At 36.5% G+C, this 18,886-nt stretch overlaps 1 protein-coding gene and 2 long non-coding RNA genes across 3 annotated transcripts; all 3 read right to left on the bottom strand.

The window, feature by feature from the left end:
* Positions 1–3,025: 3,025 nt before the first annotated feature.
* On the bottom strand, positions 3,026–5,348 carry LOC139126107 (uncharacterized). The gene is made up of 4 exons (XR_011550472.1): positions 5,309–5,348; positions 4,584–4,626; positions 3,896–3,944; positions 3,026–3,155 (listed from the first exon to the last, which is right to left on the bottom strand). It is a non-coding gene; the product is annotated as an uncharacterized lncRNA (long non-coding RNA).
* A 1,085-nt stretch (positions 5,349–6,433) lies between these two features.
* LOC139126100 (uncharacterized) lies at positions 6,434–7,569 on the bottom strand. The gene is made up of 3 exons (XR_011550470.1): positions 7,462–7,569; positions 6,905–7,011; positions 6,434–6,471 (listed from the first exon to the last, which is right to left on the bottom strand). It is a non-coding gene; the product is annotated as an uncharacterized lncRNA (long non-coding RNA).
* A 1,971-nt stretch (positions 7,570–9,540) lies between these two features.
* Positions 9,541–18,863, bottom strand: LOC139128984 (B-cell receptor CD22-like). Its single transcript, XM_070694665.1, has 7 exons — positions 18,824–18,863; positions 18,321–18,605; positions 17,497–17,781; positions 15,901–16,170; positions 15,410–15,676; positions 10,795–11,058; positions 9,541–9,881 (listed from the first exon to the last, which is right to left on the bottom strand). The coding sequence occupies exons 1-7, from the start codon at positions 18,861–18,863 to the stop codon at positions 9,541–9,543; spliced, it is 1,752 nt and encodes a 583-aa protein (XP_070550766.1).
* Between the last annotated feature and the right edge of the window lie 23 nt (positions 18,864–18,886).

Below are 18,886 nucleotides of genomic sequence, written 5' to 3'. Positions count from 1 at the left end.
TGTAAATAGACATTCATGAAAAATCAATTACTGTGACTAATTGTACCATTATTTTAACATGCTTGTTTCTATGTATCCGGCAAAATAACATCTGAAAGCCTTTCCTAAATAACATAAAGTTACATTCATAACTCCTTCCATTAAATATGCCTCGACAGTACTAAGCTACGACGTCGAAGGTAAAATGACACTTTCCGCTGTTGCTCCCAACGTTAGGCGTAAATTTAACAAGAAACCAAAAAGTAGTTATATTTATCTATCGGGGAGGGGGTTATGAGATGGTTACAATTTTGTTCATTTTAAATTGTATTCACTGTACAGTTGTGTTACCGACGTGTTTTGTTCATAGTAACCTATATAAAGTTCATCGACAGCACGGGTGGAGTAAAAATGGGTCATATGTCAACCTCTAATGCGCATGCGGAGCTGGTACACTGTTCACTGTACTCGACACAAAAGATGTATTAGGTCGGAATATCCAGATTGAATAGAGGAACTCCTACCAAGTACCAGAGAGGAACCATAGAATAATACTGCTGTGTTCCAAATGGCGGTAATGTAAAACAATATGTGTTTCTCATTAAAACTGTTCGAGACGAATAACACAGTTAACCGAAAGTAGCAATGTTTCATATATAGCGTTCAGAATAATAGAGTAGGAAGGATCACATGTTGGTGTAAATTAGTAAAGGCAGTACATGTCACTATTAGACAAACCAGGACTGATTTGATAAGTAGGAAAAAAACAATCTCGAAAGATAAACGACAACATCTGGACTTTTTGTTCTGCACAAACAAAAAAAACACTTATGTGTGCGTCAAAACAATTTGAATCAGTTCTGATAACTAACAGTAATAAAACTTGTGTTTGTTGTGAAAAATACATGTGTATATCTGTTTGGACCTGATGGAGTTATAAATATCTCCAATAGGCGACAACAAGACTTTTACAAATCAAAATAAAATGTCAAATGTAAATTTACATTTCTTCTTACTGACCTTTCCACAATTATTGTATCGTGATTACTTTATCAAATATTATCAAATATGCCCTTGCCACGTATCTAGGATACCATGTTGAACCGTAAAATGTACTTCCGGATTAGGCTCAGAATATGTTGACAGACGTTCGATGAAAGATAAATTTTGGAATAAAAAATAATCAATCTAACGATTGATATCTCGATACTGTGAGGTTATGAAAATACAACAAGATATATTCATTTTTGCAAAGCTGTGTTTGTAGGTACTTTGTTCATACCTAGAAATGTTTTATCGGCGGCGAAGGTGAATTAAGGATCATAGGTCAACTCCGACTGCCAACCATGCGACCACTCTAGTACACTCACTATTCTCTGTTCTCGACACGAGGGATGTGTCAGGTCAGCAAACTTCTATTGCATGATTTATGTGGCATTGCTATCACTTCCGCAAATTATTTCGAGAGTGGGTCATGGAACGCTAAATTTTCTTTCAACGTGGTAACTGGGTAAACACATGTGACACCGAGCTTCAGTTTATCACTCTCCTTGAATGGAATTATTGAAGGACCAACGATTCACCCGACATTATTTAGAATAAGAATAAATACTTGGTTCCGGATAATGAAATGTCAACAGTCGTTAGGCTTTTATTGTTGTCGTTTTTTGTTACCGGCTTACAATTTGAACACGCTATGTGCATGGTTTTAACTTTTACAGAGTCGATTTTCTTTTGTTATTGACATATATTACCGCCCGACCGATGATTACGCACGGCAGTGTTGGCAACTGCAAACATTAGGCTGTACAAAATGTATCCGTAGCTCACGTATTGCACGCGGTTCAATCCAATCTACTGCATTTCTCTAAGGCACGAAGCAGTATTGGGAGTGGTTCGTATATACTCATAAAATCATGACACAAACTAAGATTTATATCACCTTGGTCAATATACAGACGAACCTTTGCTTACTAATAGACAGAAGGTCGAGTGTTTATATACCAGGGTGCCCTAGTGCAACACCCTGAAACGAGCCAGCTTTCTGTAATACAACAGCTGTTCCATAAATTGGCAGTGACGCTTTAAGCTATACACTCGTCTCAGATACCTGCAGTGTCATGACAAAAATAAAACAGTAAAAAAAACACCTTACAAAATATTTACATGTGGTCAGACTAAAATTTACAGGGGAAGTGTCATAGTTAACGTTAGGAAGACAAACTGTCTAGCGTACTGAATGTGATTGATGTTTAAGATTAAGGCGGACTATTTTATATAGAATTCGAACAGTTATCATTGGGTGGTGCCAGGGTGGCCGTATCAAGTGATAAAAAATCCGCTTATATGAACGTTCGTGACAGTTTCAGAATAATCATAGACACATCCTACTGACTTGCAGCGAGAGTTTTAAATATTTTGATCGTATGACGTCCGAGTTGCAGAGATGTGTCATCCTACGTATTTTTTATCCATGGTATTTATACCAACAAAAAAAACAAACAATCCAATATTAATAACGAGAACTAATTTAAGACAATTTTGTTAGAAATGTACCTGCATAACGCATGTGAAGGTTGTACCATTTTAGGTTAAAACACAAAATGTCATGACACAAATTCTCAGTATAAAAAATATTGTTAATTACACGATTTGAAAATTAGTAACCCACAAAAATGTCAGCCATCTTTACCTTGAGAATATTCTCCGATGAGATGACTAACATATTAGCCATGGTTAATTTGAGAATTGTGCGGTTTGTTGGAAAAACACCTAAAAAATAAATATTGTTAATCGCTAATTGCAAAGAAGGGGTAAGTTTTATAAATAAATCAAAACGTATTTCTTATTTCCTCGTGCATTCTCTATCCATGTAAATGATAGAGGACCATGGTTAAAATGCAAATAATATTAGGTGTGTTCCTCCAGTCAGAGTAATAAACAAGATTGAATAAATACAACAGAACTTCCCTTTCAGTGTTAGTCATAAAATAAAGAAGTGAACAGCTAGTCAGATTAACCTGGTGTTAGAGTTTGCCACCTTCTGTACCAATTTAGTTCTGCGCAAATTGTAAGTCTGCATATTGAGTCTCCTCCTTTGGCGGTAACGGCACTTGTGGGCTTGGTATTGGCAGATCAAGATCCGCGTATGTCATGACGTCACCCGTTTTCACAGTCTGTAAAAAAAAAAAAAAAACACATGGAGAAAACATGAAGCTGAATTGGCCTATGGTTTGCAATTTCTAAATTCAGTATGAATGTCACAGCATTCTTGTTAGTACAAGGACTCCGTGAGCTGGTCCAAAAAACGGAAGTCATGAATGAGCATTCACGTGACGTCACTGACGACGATAACAATGTTTATAGTAAGATTGTGGCTTACAGAGAATCTATATCATTTCATCGGCGCAATTTAAGTAACAGAGCCGACACTTCCTTAAACGCTAGCTAGAATTTCCTTCCGTGACAATTATTCTGATCCTCAATTGTTTTTAAATTCTTTTCTGAAATATAAAGTTTCCGGATCATGTTGAGCTATTGGGTTAATAAGGAGTTGTGGTCATTTTAAATTTCAAATATCGGTATATGTTAAGTAGCTTTAATTTTTTAGTGCCAAACTTTAGTGCAAAACATATTTTTTCGTCTTCCCTTGGTAAATAATTGTTGAAATTTCGTCGAGGAAAGTTTAAGTAAGGTTTTGCTATTCACTTTGGAGGCGAAAATTACCTAATGGCAAAAAATTATGTTACAAGACAAATGTTGACTACAGTGTTTACACCGCTTGTGTTAGCGTTTGAGAGTGAACTGATTGGTCGAAATGACTCAATATTGAAATTCAAAGCGATCCAATCTGAGGGAAAATTAAATTACAAACTCGTACATTAGGTTCAAGAGATATTATCACGATCATAATTACCTCTTTCTTGGAAAGGTCATTTACTTCAGTGTCACTAAAGGCGGGGGCACTGGAATAGCAAAGTTGTTAGATATCATGATTAAAAAGTGAGATAGTTGAGAAATCAGGTTTTGTATGTACGTTCGCTGGCATAATAGTGTAAATTTATGTTGACAGTAACTTAGTGACCACTTTGCCTTCATAATGGAAATGTTAAATCAAGAAACACGAAACAACAATCATGTGACATGTTATATCTAAAAGTATGAAAGTCAAAATGACTCTGTTGAAGTGTCGTTTATATATAGAATAATTCATGGTGTTTTCGTAAAAATAAAAAAATGAACAAAAGTACGGTTTAAAACACATTTCCTAGCACGTTGACATCAAAAGATGTTCTTTCTTGTCTTTAGATATCAGAGAATTTGGTAGAATAGCGCGCGGAGGGGGTGTAAACGTTCGACAAATAAAAATTAGGTTATCCCCTCATCATTTTTGGTCATTAACAGATTAACTCAGCATTTATTCCCAATATTGTCGCCACAAAAAACGGGCTAATATCGACGTCGTAGGTTCGGGTCATTAAAATGTCTGAAATGACGATTGCTCAATTTTTGATGAGCGACAAAGGAAATCACTTGTGTTCTACAAAAAAGGTTCTATTTTCCCTCTTATCATGGCCTCATAAAAAAAGCATGGTTTTCTGTACCTGGAATCTGACCGCCATCGTTATCTTGTGGGGGGTTAACTGCCTGTAAATAATTAACAAATTAAAAAAAAAATATCAAGTAAATGAACAATTATCTATGCATTTTACCATAATACGCAAATAAATATAAAATAAAAAAATGCATAATATAATAATCCATTATACATAATACATAATCCGTTGATAAATTAACGTGGTTCTTCTACAAATAAATCGATCAATTTACCTATCTTAGACAATGTTGACTAATCCATTTATCTATCAATATATCCATTCGCTGACTTCGTATTTGTGTATTCCCTTACAAATTTAAGCATGCTTGATAGTACTATCTGTGCATATAAAATACAACCTGCAGTAAATTTAGAATTAACTAAAGGTTCCTGGCCGGCTAACAGTATGTTTGTAGTTTAACTTAAGGCTTTCTTTTCCTCGCGAATATGTACTGAATGCAATTTTCCTCGATTTGAGTTGGTAGCGATATTGGAATTAATAAGGGCGCCCGTTGGAATACTATTTACCTTCATTTCAAAGTTCGCAAATGAATTATGATCAAAATTGTGCATTTCATGTTTGCAATATCCCAGTGCTGTCAATAGCACTTTGACCTGCCGTGTCAGAGTGTACTGTATTATAAATTAGTCATCTGTACGCCCTGGCTGCATTGTGAATGTTGTTACAAATTGCTGGTCGAATTTATTGCCATGGTGTTCATTCTCCCCTACCTGCTCTTCCCCCTGCTGCTTCTGCGAATCTTGACCACTCTCAGTCGTGCTGATTTGCAATGTGAGCATCCATGTTAGGATAGGTAGAAATGAAAGAAAGCCTAGACAGCAATACAAAGGGAATACAAAAAAGAGAAGTCACAAAAATCTGAAAAGGCCACCATAGTATAGTTCGTTTTTCGTTTCCATTGGTTACGCACAGAGCTAAAGTCTATGCATCATGGGAAAGGGGGATTGTTTTTATTTAGTTGGTATTGTTATCGCAGTCAATAAGTTATTCGACACAGACACAAGTCAAAAGGATATGACTTTATAAAACATTGTACACTGACACGAACACAGTTCGCATTACTGCAAATATGTAGGAATTTACGGAATGTCGGCTCAAAATGTCCTGCTATTTTTCGAGACATTATCAAGTTTGAAAAGCACGACGACTGAAATTTCAAGCAGGGCGCTGTGTCAGACACTTCAATACTTTGCCACTTAAAAACCAGCAAAAGGGTCTCTGATGACGAATCAATAAAGTGTTCAAATAAAGGTTCCGGTAGTTTGGACACGTCATCGTGCAAAACTGCATTTAGGAATTAAATGACTCGAGCCGAAAGTTGATGGAAAAATAACACGTCCAACATCACATGATTGACTGTGGTGCATTGCTTACATTGGCGAGACTTCGTAAAAACCTGATTTTTGGTATACGGGTATAACTATGGGATACAAAATTTTGATAAAATGTCCCGTGTCCTAGATGACCTTTGCCTCAAATTAACATATATATTCCATTAACCAGTAAACCACAGTGCTACATCCTTCTTATTTTTTATGACAGAAGACCTAATGACACCACATAGTGTACCTCATTTAATATGCACATATCTAATTCTTGCACAAGCCAGTAGACCTAGATGTCTGATTTTTGGTATATAGGGTTAAATGTGTGATAAATTTTTTAAAAAAAGTAGACGTGACCATGATTGCCTTTGACCTCAATTTCACAAATTTACCGTAGTCTTTTATCTTTTTGCATATTTATTTCTCTTATTGCCCCTGTGCATCAAATTGTCCTTAAACCCGGTCATTGCTGCTTTGCAGCTATATTTTACAATATTATTAGTATACTCACTGACAGAATCTCTTGTCATGGTTGGAGTATCAGAAGTCTGAATGAAAAAGCAAAATGTAATAAACAAATGTTAATAGGGAAAAAATTCTCACTGGACTAGTAAATAATTTATTATCAAAGCTAGTCTACAAATATATTTTAAATGTTTACTAAAAACTATTCTCAGTGCAAAATTTTGAGTGTCGTTATGAGCAACAACTTTCCTGAATATTTATTAGTTTACAGATTAAAATGTGTATTATTCCCATCGTAAAACTCTATGGGGAATGGTATTTTCGAATTTTTTACAAAACATCGCGGTGAAATGCTCTATACACGCTTCAAAGTGTGCGCGCATAAGCAGCTGGACATGGAAAGTTTCTAATAATGTGGTGTCTTAACATATTTCTTCAAGGTAGATTTCACCTTTACTAATTAGTTCACAGTTCAATTATGACAAACAATAACCAGTTCCTCCGTACGTCACTTACCATTTCCTTGTTCTCTGCCACTTTATCTTGATCAGAATCAACCTTCTCCGTTTTGTCAGTAGAAACACTTTGTTCGGCCTCGGTGTTTGCAAAAAATGTCAGTGGTTCTAGGAGAGATCGTTCAAAAGAAATATGATACCATATGAACAAAAGGTTGCTGCACATCGTACAGTAAATGAGTGACGAGTGAAACATTTTAGAATAAAAAGTAGAACATTCACCAACAAAAAGACAAAGATTCTGTAATAATGCTTGACCCGGGTTGAAGTGTTTAAGATGTCATTTAATGCCATGATTACCTATCCAACCATTAACATAATATAAACTTACCAGCGAACTCTGCAAAAATGAAAACGATATACAAATGATTTTTCTATACTTGATGTTATTTAACAAATTTCTGATTATTAGAATGAAGCAATACCGAGAGATCAGAGTATTAACAGTTGCTCAGGCATCAGAGCAAACAATAAACTTTTATTGTAATCCTTGACTAATTCAGACACTCTTACATTTCACCACTATATGCAAGAAAGCCACAAGAAATTCCGTCTTACCTCCAGATAGCATGGTGTCGCTTTCGTTTGACAATCCATCCGGATCATGTCTATCGAAATCACTATCCAATTGGACGCCATCGTAGGTACTTGTCCTATTCAAAGATTAGATCTCTAGTTCAGCAATTAACGTAAGTTGTCTTGCTTTTTTACGGGCAAAAGTTTGGCTATTCCGATGCTATAGCTGTGGCATAGTATTTCATTAAAACGCATAACAGAACTGTGTGGTTACCTTGTCTTCTTTCTATATTGTCGGGGGGGGGGGGGTCAGCTAGCAGATACATAATATGATTTTAATGAGATTATTACTATTTATAATTATAAACGTGCACTGTGTAAGTTGTTGTTACTGACAATGGGGAAAAAACTACCCTTAAGTGAAGGCACATTCGTTTTGTGCACTATAATTGACATTTTCTGAAAAATTAGGTATTGGAACAACAATCTCGATTAAGGAGAAAAAATATAACTCAACATCATAACTGACTGACCTGAAATGAATTAATGCAAAACATAAAAATCAGAGCGTTATAAAAAATCATATATATCGCCATTATATCAGCAAACAAAGAACACATAACCCTGAACTTTTATTTGCATCGTATGCATTGTGTTTCGTTCATTCAAGGAAACATTAACGGTAATGCATTTGGCCTTGTAATTCTTTGTCTATTCTTCAAGTACATCATCATGATGAAGGAAGCTGTTGTCTTCGACAGCTCACGCTACCGTAAAACAGTTGATCAACTGTGTGCTACCCTTAACAATACTGGTAACGGTAAGGGTTACGCTTAAAATTTCTAGGCATTCGATAAGAAAGAAAGGTCAACATACTTATACTTTTATGATCTTGTTTCTTAGTTTTCCGACACAGACAAACCGCTATGGCTATGATAAGTAGAAGGAATAGAAAACCAGCGCAGGCTGAAGCAATGATGATGATCGTCAAATTCGATTCTCCTGTAGTAAAATAAGATTTGACCATTGTTACATACAAATGAATGTCGACAAACTGTTAAAGCAACATTTAGCTGATATGAGAGAGAGAGAGAGAGAGAGAGAGAGAGAGAGAGAGAGAGAGAGAGAGAGAGAGAGAGAGAGAGAGAGAGAGAGAGAGAGAGAGAGAGAGAGAGAGAGAGAGAGAGAGAGAGAGGAGAGAGAGAGAGGAGAGAGAGAGAGAGAGAGAGAGAGAGAGAGAGAGAGAGAGAGAGAGAGAGAGAGAGAGCAGAGGAGGCTGTTGCAGAACAAGCGAGAAAGAGCGAGCAGAAGACACTATCTGCCTCTATCTGTTTGAATTTTGTCTTCATTGCACTACTGCGAATTTTGTTTCCTTTAACAACCTACTCGAATTTGCTGATTTTAAACAAAAATGGGCACTGACTGTAAAACGGGTAACAACGTATTATATCATTCATACGTTGTGAAACCTACCATTTCCCTTTTCGTTAATGGTCATAGATTGGTAATGGCTTGGTTTCACCCAGTTGTAGGCCTCACATATGTAGGTACCGAAAGAGTCACCGCCAATCGTGACCGTAAGCGTACTTGTGATTTCACGTTCCACGTTTTCAATTCTGATGTTGTCGTCGTCATTGGACAAGGTTTCGTTTCTGTTGTTGAACCATCGAATCGTCGGACTTGGATTTCCGTCGGCTGTACATTCCATGCTTACGTCATCTCCCACACTCGCTTCGTAAACGCGGGATTCTTCAGAAGAGATGCGAGCCGAGACTGAAAAAATATACCACGATTTAAGTGTCTTTACTGCGACAAACGATCAGTCTTACAGTTCTTCTTTGCTATTCCTTAATAAAAGTGGTCCATTGTGTCTTTCTATGTGCAAGTAGCACATTAGCTGAAAACGCAGTGCTGCCATTCTCGAGGTAGGTAGAAGAAAGTCGCATTTGATTATAACGCTCACAGAACGTTTACGTAACTCCCAAATTTTATGTTCAGCTTGCTGCATTTGTACAAAATATTGTCCAATTATTGACATTCTTGTTATGTCTTATTGATTAAAGAATGACAAAGAACGAACAACCAAATTAAACAATTTAAAGAAGTTTCTTGTCCCTTTATTCACCGACCAACGTTTAGTATAAGATTAAAACATAGTCTCGCAATATGGTCGTACTTACAAAAGACTATAATTTGCAACACGTCAGTAGAAATGTCTTCTCTCTGGTCGTAAAATTGTGTCATAGCGTTGCACTTGTAGTTTCCATCTTGTTCTCTGGAAATACTGGTGAGGTTGTGATACAATGCTGATCCATTAGTCTCTGCAATGGTTTCGCCTTCAAATGTCAGGTTGGTTTTGTAAGGGTTCGGGTTCCCATTGACAGCCTTGCAATGGATGGTGACGTCACTACCTTCCGTGATGTTGTGCGACGGAGTGGTCATCATTGTGACATCTGACAAATCTGAAAGGAAGAGGTATGGTAACATATAGTTAGAGTTTGTCACAACACAAAATTTTCCGATAAACGCCAGTATTTCACTCAAAACTTTAATTATACTTTACACTGGCGTTTATTGTAAACTAATGATATAATTTTTCAACGAAAACTAGCTCTATCTGTGCATTTATATGTGCTTAAATCGAAGTAATTAAATGTTTTAGGCCGGATAGGTTGTGTTTTTAACAAATGTTAAATTTGAATTTCATCCGAAAATACAAGTTCTCGATACATATGCCTCTGAGAGAAAACCAAAAAAAAAAAAAAGAGAGAGTTATCAGTTGCCAAATATGCGGCTTGTATTCAATATGGGTATGTTATACTGTCAATGAGGTTCTGCAATGAAGTCAAAATATTGAGACGGCGGAGTGCATAGAAAAAAAAAACATTTACGCATGTACACTTTCAGACCAGGAACTTCGTAGAAAAACGCTTGCTTCTTGTGTTTTTCTGTACTTGACGAAGATCGTACTGTGCGATCGTGTACGCGTATCCGTACGCTTGTTAAGTACATATATTGGTTGCGCATGCCAAATAATCGGTATTTCCTGTCAAACTTTGCGCTATGCGCTTCGGGCCAATCTTGGCACTTGCTCAGCGCTTCTAATTAGGCAAGCCAATCCACATACGCTCATAGTAATTAAAAGCACTTAGGCAATTAAAACAGTTGTTTGAAATATACATAAATTGTACTTACGGCCTTGTTTTAATCAGGTTGCGGCTACGACGACGAAGACGACGACCATGGTGATGATGATGACGATAATGATGATGATTATGGTGATGGTGATGGTGATGATAAATGAATGGCCAGACACACAAAGTTTTATTAATGCATTACAAAAAAAAAAACGTTCTTGCAAAACTACCGACTTACATTGGACTGTGAGTTTTGTAACACCGCTATCAGTGGCATTAGTTTCATCATAGAAAACATTTGTGGCAGTACAGGTGTAATTGCCAGAATCGGATCGATTCGCTCTCTTGATGACGTGAGTACCTTCAAGGCTTGGAAGTAAATCACCGTTTCTTGTCCACTCGTAAAACGAGGGCGATGGATTTGAATCTACTTCACAAGAGATTTTGACATCAGAGTCGTGTTCGACACAAAACACCGTACTTTCGTTTACAGAAGGCGGGTCTGCAAGACAATAAAATGCGGAAATGAGTTGTGTGTTATTAGTACGGTCAAATTCTATTTGCACGACCTACCCTCAATAAACCATTATGTCAGTTTTATGGACACTGTACACTGCAACCTGGTGTACTAATGCTGTGATCAAATTCGGGGTCTATGTTACCAGTAAACAAAATGAATTCCAGAAAAACCGGTCAAACTAGGCATTTAAACGTTTGTTTTTTTAAATATCAAATTTTATCCATGATTTCCAGCTTTGCTGAAACTGATAGCCGTCGTAAAAAATCCCTAAGCTTATGACAAAAGAGCTCCTATTGTATATTTAGGGGCCCAAGCCTTGTGTCGTAGGCCCCTATTGGTTTTACTGAAGTTCAATATTCTTTTTCTTCTTCTCAGGGGACAAGGCCCATCCGTTGTATCTTTAATGTATGTTGTTTATTTCTTCACGATTAGTTTGAGAAAATAGTCAATGAATTCTGATCCGTGAGAGGTAGGACTGTATTATCTATTCATAATTGGGCGGCCTTCGAACTTATTTCCGTGTTGGCATCATTTTGTGCACTCTTAATTTTAGCATGAGGTACCATATTGACAGTGGTGTTAGTATTTTACTGTTAACTGGAATAATCGCCATGGCTAATCAATTACATAACAAAAAATACGATTAAATGAAATATGGTGCCTTCCGTCTACATATTCCATATAACTGAGCTGGAATGGTCGATTTAACACAAATGTGGTAATAAGTGAACATCCAGCAAAACGAGATTTCTAAATTCAAATTAAAATGAGACCAATAATACAATAGGGCTATTCAACACACAGCTATTTATAACAAGATTAGAACTAATTTTGGATAATTGGATGGTAAAGTAATGTCGGTTTAATTTGCCAAGTTAAGCTCATCCGCTTTTCTCTTTACTTGTTTTTAAGAGTAATTTGTAATATTTCAATACTCAGCTATAGAGCACCCAACCCGTTTGCGAAAATTTGAAAAAAAGAGTAAACATATTTACGATTTAATTGAAAATATTCAATAAGAATATTTTGAGTACACGTTTGGAGTCCATACTTCTTTTCTACATTAAAATGCCTTTCATTTGATATATATGATGCGTATTTTAGTAGTGTTATTACACTTGTCATCGTCGTAGAAACAAAATGCAAATCTTCAAGTGTAGATTTCTTTCTGTCCCTTCCTGTCTGAATAATTCTGGTCAATATCTCCTTCACTGCTCAAAATGATTGTTTTGCACATGACTTTCTCTGGATGCCTTCTGATCATTGCCTCTTCGATTGTGTGCACTTTATGATGATGACGACTATGGTGAATAGGAACGTCGCAGCTCCCATTGCAATTATGACTTTTACTATAAACGAGCATGAGTCGTACGGTGGACCGATTCTTGCGGTTACCGAGTCAACTGTCCCTGATTTTTGGTACACAGGAATATCTATGGTAGTAAATATTTATGACAAAATGTCATGTGATCTTTATGACCTTTGACCTCGAATATACTTATATGCCTATAAATCAGTAGCCACAACAGCTATGAAGCTAATATTTGTAAGGAAACTAGACCTAATGAGTCCACATAATATGTCTCATTAAATATGCGCATATCTAATTCTAGAGCTCTAGTTTCTGGTACACAGTCATATCTACGGAAGCAAACATTTTTGACAAAGTGTGATGTGACCACAATTACTTTTGACCTCAAATATACTTAAATGTCTTTAAATCAGTGGCCACAACAGCTATTAACTTCACATTGGGTGGCAGGGTAGATGTTATGGTGCCACATCACATGCCTCGTTATTTATGCACATATCCAATTTTAGGTTTGCCGATAAAGCTAGAGTTCTTGTCTTTGGTACACAGGCATATCTATGGGAGGAAATATTTTGAAAAACATGTCATATGACCTCGATGACCATTGACCTTAAATATACTTAAATGCATATAAATCAATGTCCACAACAGCTATGAAGTTCATATTTGGTGGCCAGGTAAAAGTTATGGTGCCACATCATACACCTATTAAAATTATGTACATATCTAATTATAGGCCAACCAATAGAGCTAGAGCTCTGATTTTTGGCATACAGGCATAACTATGGGAACTTATATTTTTGACAGAATGTCACGTGACATCGATGACCTTTGACCTCAAATTTACTTCTATGTCTCTTAATCAGTAGCGATAAAAATCTTCTTCTCCAGAACCAATTCATCACCAATTGAACTCAAACTTCACATGTATCATCTTTCATGTAAGATCTTTCAAGTTTGCTAAAGAAATTTGGATCAGTCTCTTGGTTTGGCCACGATCTTGGATTTCTTAAAAATCCCAATTTAATCTTTAAAAATCTTTTTCTCGAAAGAAAGAAAACACCGATTGAACTGAAATTTTACTTGTGTCATCCTCAGTGCGAGCTCTTTCAAGTTTGCAAAAGGCAACTAATCGGTCAAGTGGTTTGGCTGCCATATATGATTTTGCGAAAATCGCAATTTAATCTGTAAAGGTCTTCTTTTCCAGAGCCAAAACACTCATAGAAGTGAAAGTTTACTTGTGTCATTCTTAGTGAGAGCTCTTTCAAGTTTGTGAAAGGCAATCGGCACGGTCACGTGGTTTGACCGGCATATTGGATTTTTCGAAAATCGCATATTAATCATTAAAAATCCTCTTCTTCAGAACCAAACACTGCATGAAAACCCAATAATACTTACTGTATTTGCATGGATTATTGCCTATATTTTAGCTGAAGAGTGCATATACAGACGAATACAGTCAATAATCCATTTCTTGTATTCAGCAAGCCTCTATTCATGTGGATTCATGTGAATTCACGTGTATTATTCTATAATACAGGTAACTCATTAGTGTGAATTTATCTGTATTATTGCGTTTTCATGCAGTGAAAACATTGACTGAACTGAAATTTTACTCGGGTAATCCTTAGTGTGAGCTCTCTCTGTTTGCGACAGGCATTTCGATTTGTCAAGTAGTTTGGTAGCCATATTGGATTTTGCGTAAAACATATGATTACGATTGAAACCTACAATAACTATGAAATGATATTCAAAATCCTTCTTTACAAGAACGAAAAGACTTTTCCAAGCTTAAATGTTGCACATAATATCATCAGTACAAGAACTTGAAGCCATGTTAACCACTTGGGCCCCGCCAAGGCTGCTTCCAGCTTTAATCTTCTTCTTGTTCTTCTTCAGTAACTTTTTTGTCACTCTTGATCTCAGAAACCGTTAAAGGTAAACCTCTCAAACTTGCAGGGATAATAAGTACTAATAAGTACTTGTGCATGTATATTATCCTTAAAATTTTGATTCATCACGTGACTTGGCGGCCATATTGATTTTCCTAACACCTGAAAATTGCTTCTCCTGAAGACCTTAGGGTCTTGTCAATTTGAAATTTTTTATATATCATGCATGAGCTAAGGTCTTTAGAATTTGCAAATAAAATTGCCTGCAGTCACCTGACCTTAAACGCCACATTAGATTTTCGAAAGATACTTTTTTAATCTTTTAAAATTTTCTTCTCAAGAACCAACTCACCAATTTAACTGAAAGTTTACTTGTATTATCCTTAGTGTAAGCACATTCAAGTTTAGAAGAGTCATTTGGTTTGGGCACTTGGTTCGGCCGCCATATTGGATTTTGCGAAAATCACAAGTTGATCATTAAAAACATCTTCTCCAGAAGCAACACACCGAATAAACTGAAATTTTACTCATATATATCTTTCTAATTTTGAGCATTGTCAAGTTTGTGAAAGGCAACTGGATCGGTCAGGTAGTTTGGCTGCATATTTCATTTTGCGTAAAACATACTATTAACAGCAAAACGTACAGTAACTATCTGGTGATGTTCAAAATCCTTTTTACAAGAACACAAAAAGACTTTTCCAAGGTCAAACTTTATATAATATCATCAAAGTAAGAACTTGAAACCATGTTAACACTTGGGCCCCGCCTAAGCTCCTTGCAGCTTTAATTCTGAATGATTTCATAAATCCGGCTACGTATGTATGAATGTAAAATGAACATAAATAGCACGTCATTCTGTAAGAGAAAATTTTTAAGAGAAGGCTGCCAGATCTGACCACGATCTGTTCCTGACAACTGTTGCAATCTCGAGGAAATAACACATATCGGCCTTCATGGCGCATATTTGTGTTAATGTCTAAAGTAATTAGGCTAAAGACATACATCAAGATGCCTTACAAATTAAAAGCTCGTCAAGAGGATATCGGAAAGTTCTCGTAGATGGTGTGGAAGTCCATGAATAAAACAAACACAAGGCGGAACCAATCACCATGCAGCTTTGACTTACATTGTACGTCGATAAAAACATGTTCCTTCCCGTTTCCAGTCGAGTTGTCCCAAAACGTATTATACGCAGTACAAGTGTAATCACCATGATCGTTTCGTTCAACGGATGTAAAGTTTAACCATGCACAATCGGCGTTTGAATCGTTCCAGGCAATCACGTCGACCTCTGGCTTAGAGTCCGCTAGGCAAAGGACACTGAAGTCGTCCCCCTCGATGACCTGGCTTGAGTTGTAGAGGCCATAATCGCGGAGTTCAATATCCGGGTTGTCTGCGAAATAAATTCACAATTACAGATGTCATCATTCTATTGTGATATCGTGTTTTAAGTAATTGCATGTATGTAAGCTATGCTACCGTACCACGGCATACCATGCAAACTTTAAACTTTAAAACCCTAGAATACGAAACAATGAAGATCTAAGATTTTCTCAGCTTTGAGCACATAAGTAGTAACTGTGTCACAGGGACAATATGTGTGTTAGAAATGCTTACACTGAACGTCGAGTGTGATTGAATCGTTTCCGTGTCCATTCGAAGCATCCCAAAATGTATTTGTTGCTATGCAAGTATATGTCATCCCGCTTTCTTCTCTCTTAACATCAAAAAGATATAGTGAAGCGCCTTTGTTGATTTCATATCCACTTTGATTCGTCCAGGAGAAACTGGCTGCTGGATTTGCGACAGAGGAACAATTGCTTTTGTATTCTCTTCCTTCGACAACTCTGCCGTCACTTTCGTCATTGATTGAGGCAACTGGTGGGTCTGATAGAAAGAGAAGCCCAAAAATATATGTCAATCCATCAAGCTACCAGAGCAATCCATCAATTACTGTTCACATGCATCGTGAATAAATAATGTAAATACAATATCGCTAGTTTTCAATCGGGTTCGAAGCCACATCATACGGCATCATTCACCTGGCGGAGAGGCCATAGAGAGAACCACTCGGCTAAATCCCCACTGTAAAAAGAGTGGTTCAATAGCCGGCTAAGTTGTTACATTTTTCTGACTGAGACCGCTCCGCAGTTTGTAGAGTTTGTGAAGCACTCACGCACGCATGCTCAACGTACATACAATTGTTGACATTGAATGCCAATTAGAAATTTACTAATACAGTACATTCCCTGCAACAACATACGTAAACTGTAAAACCTACTCTATCATATTATATCTTAATTTTAACATGTATCTTTTGTGAAACACTGAAACGATGCACACTGTCAAAAGTGAAGAAACAAGTGACGTTAGTCACCGCGATTTCTGTCTTGTTTTGCAAGACTTCTGTTGGCTACAAATTTGAGTTTTAGAATACTGCACACATGCAGGGCATCTCTATGAATGCACTAGATTCTCCCTGACTCTAGTGCTGACATTTTCATGTTATATTAAATATGTTTTATTTTGCCTAAATATTCTCGCACACCAATAGAGCACGACTACGAAGTCATGGACATTCAGTCAAAGACATTTACTCGTGAGTTTTAAGGAAAAACACACGCCTTGGCAATATCAACGTATTCTTGCCTCTCTGGCAAAAGACAAGAAGAGAAAAGCACATTGTCTATTAAAAATACGTTAGATAATAGTGTAGACAATTTGAAATTTTAATTTACAGTGCCTTGCTTATTCCCGTGAAACGTACAGAATTTGCTGTTAATTTCCTTTAAAACACTCCTGGCCACCAGAAATCAATCGCATTTCAAGTTACTGAAAGATGACCCATTCAGGAAATGTTGAGCACAAGGTAGTGTTAACATCGTTAATCTTTATTTTAGTATTATTGACTTTTAAGGTGATACTAAGTGAAAAATTGAACAGTTGTCGAAATAAAGCTAGAATATTCTAATTCCCGCCTATAATATCCGAAAAGCAAGTATTGAATCTCGGTAGACAAAAAAACTCTACCAATATGATGGATTAGTTCTGTTGTCGCAATTTAATAGAACTGTAATTAGTTTGGTTTCAAATTATTGACTCGTTATCATTTTTATAGATATGACATGCCTGCAAATTGAACAAAAGCCTCAGTGTGTTCACTAACATTAAGTCTCCCTAAAAAAAAGATCACGTAAAAATTCTTCTTCTTACACTCTACGTCGACATTCATGATAGCAGTACCAGTTCCACTACGTCCATCCCAGAAAGTGTTTGTTGCTATGCAGGTATAATCGCCTGACTGTTTCCTCCTGACGTCTTTGAACTCCACCATTCCATCCGGAGAAACAACAGTACGATGGCTATCGAACCATGATATGTTATTGTACGGAGGATTAGAATCCACGACCTCGCACTCGGCTTCAAACGAATGACTTTCAATGACCCTTCCTGTTGTACTAGCATTGCCTGTAATTGTCACATTTACCTCCGGAATATCTATGAAAAAAAATTAAAATGAACAATCCATAACGACCAATCAACATCGTATAATATTTTTTTTGTTTTTGAATCATTACCTAAGCGAACGAATGTTCGAAAAACCACTCTAAGTTGACAAACGAAAGTGAATCCAAAAATTGGATTCTACTTCTCTGCTCTTGCATGACAAGCAAGCATGTGATTAAATTTGTCGATTAAGTCTATAATTCCAAATATGTTGCAATTTGGTCAGATACTTGACTATAATTGCGCAGGAAGGGAATTTAACGGATTCGTTTGCATTTGTGCCGACGTTATCAAACACAAACAAATGTAATGAACAGTGATATTTCCTATGTAACGGATATTATATATATATATATATATATATATATATATATATATATATATATATATATAATATATATATATATATATATATATATATATATATATATAACTTATATATATATATATATATAACTTATAAAAGGATGAAAGCGTTTGATGATAAAGTAAATATTTTTGACCTATATAATTATAAATTCACTACTTACATTGCACAAATATTGAAAATCCGATCGTAGCATTTCCCATCGTTCCATCCCAGAATGAATTCGTCGCTTTACAAGTATAGTTACCGCTTTCATTACGCTGTACTGCATTGAATTCAATCAATTCGTTTGAGCCGACCTTTGCTCCCTTCCAGTCAAACCAAGATATGTTGTTGGGCTGTGGGTTAGCGTCTGTGATTATACACTCGACTGTGAATGAGTCTCCTTCAACAGCCGATCCATCTTCGCTCGCATTCCCATGGATTTTCACATCTAGCGACGGAGCGTCTAGAAATCAAGTGAGTAAGAATTACACATATGCGGTCTGTTACGGCAGCTTCGGCGCTTTGACGTCACTTCCTTTTCATAAATGTTGAGGGATAAAAAAACGTATGTAAAGAACATATGAATCAATCGCCAACACAAATTGTGCTTTATTGTGCAGCATATAATTACAAAACCGGATGACAACCGGTGGTTGTAATCAGGGCAGTTTGCTTACTTACATTGCACCTCTAATATTAACGAAGTCCATCCCTCACCCATTCGTCCATCTGCATATTCATTAC

The sequence above is a fragment of the Ptychodera flava genome, chromosome 3 (genome assembly GCF_041260155.1).
Source record: "Ptychodera flava strain L36383 chromosome 3, AS_Pfla_20210202, whole genome shotgun sequence".
Lineage (NCBI taxonomy): Eukaryota > Metazoa > Hemichordata > Enteropneusta > Ptychoderidae > Ptychodera > Ptychodera flava.
Note: the sequence above shows the minus strand (reverse complement) of the source record. Positions and strands in the feature narration are given on the sequence as shown.

What these genes read in the sequence shown, in the direction of transcription:
- LOC139128984 (XM_070694665.1), bottom strand. Translation starts at nt 18,863, where the DNA reads ATGGGTGAGGGATGGACTTCGTTAATATTAGAGGTGCAAT. An exon ending in GTTAATATTAGAGGTGCAAT is followed by an intron (nt 18,606 to 18,823) that starts GTAAGTAAGCAA and finishes CTTGATTTCTAG; the next exon opens with ACGCTCCGTCGCTAGATGTG. An exon ending in CATGAATGTCGACGTAGAGT is followed by an intron (nt 16,171 to 17,496) that starts GTAAGAAGAAGA and finishes TCTTTCTATCAG; the next exon opens with ACCCACCAGTTGCCTCAATC.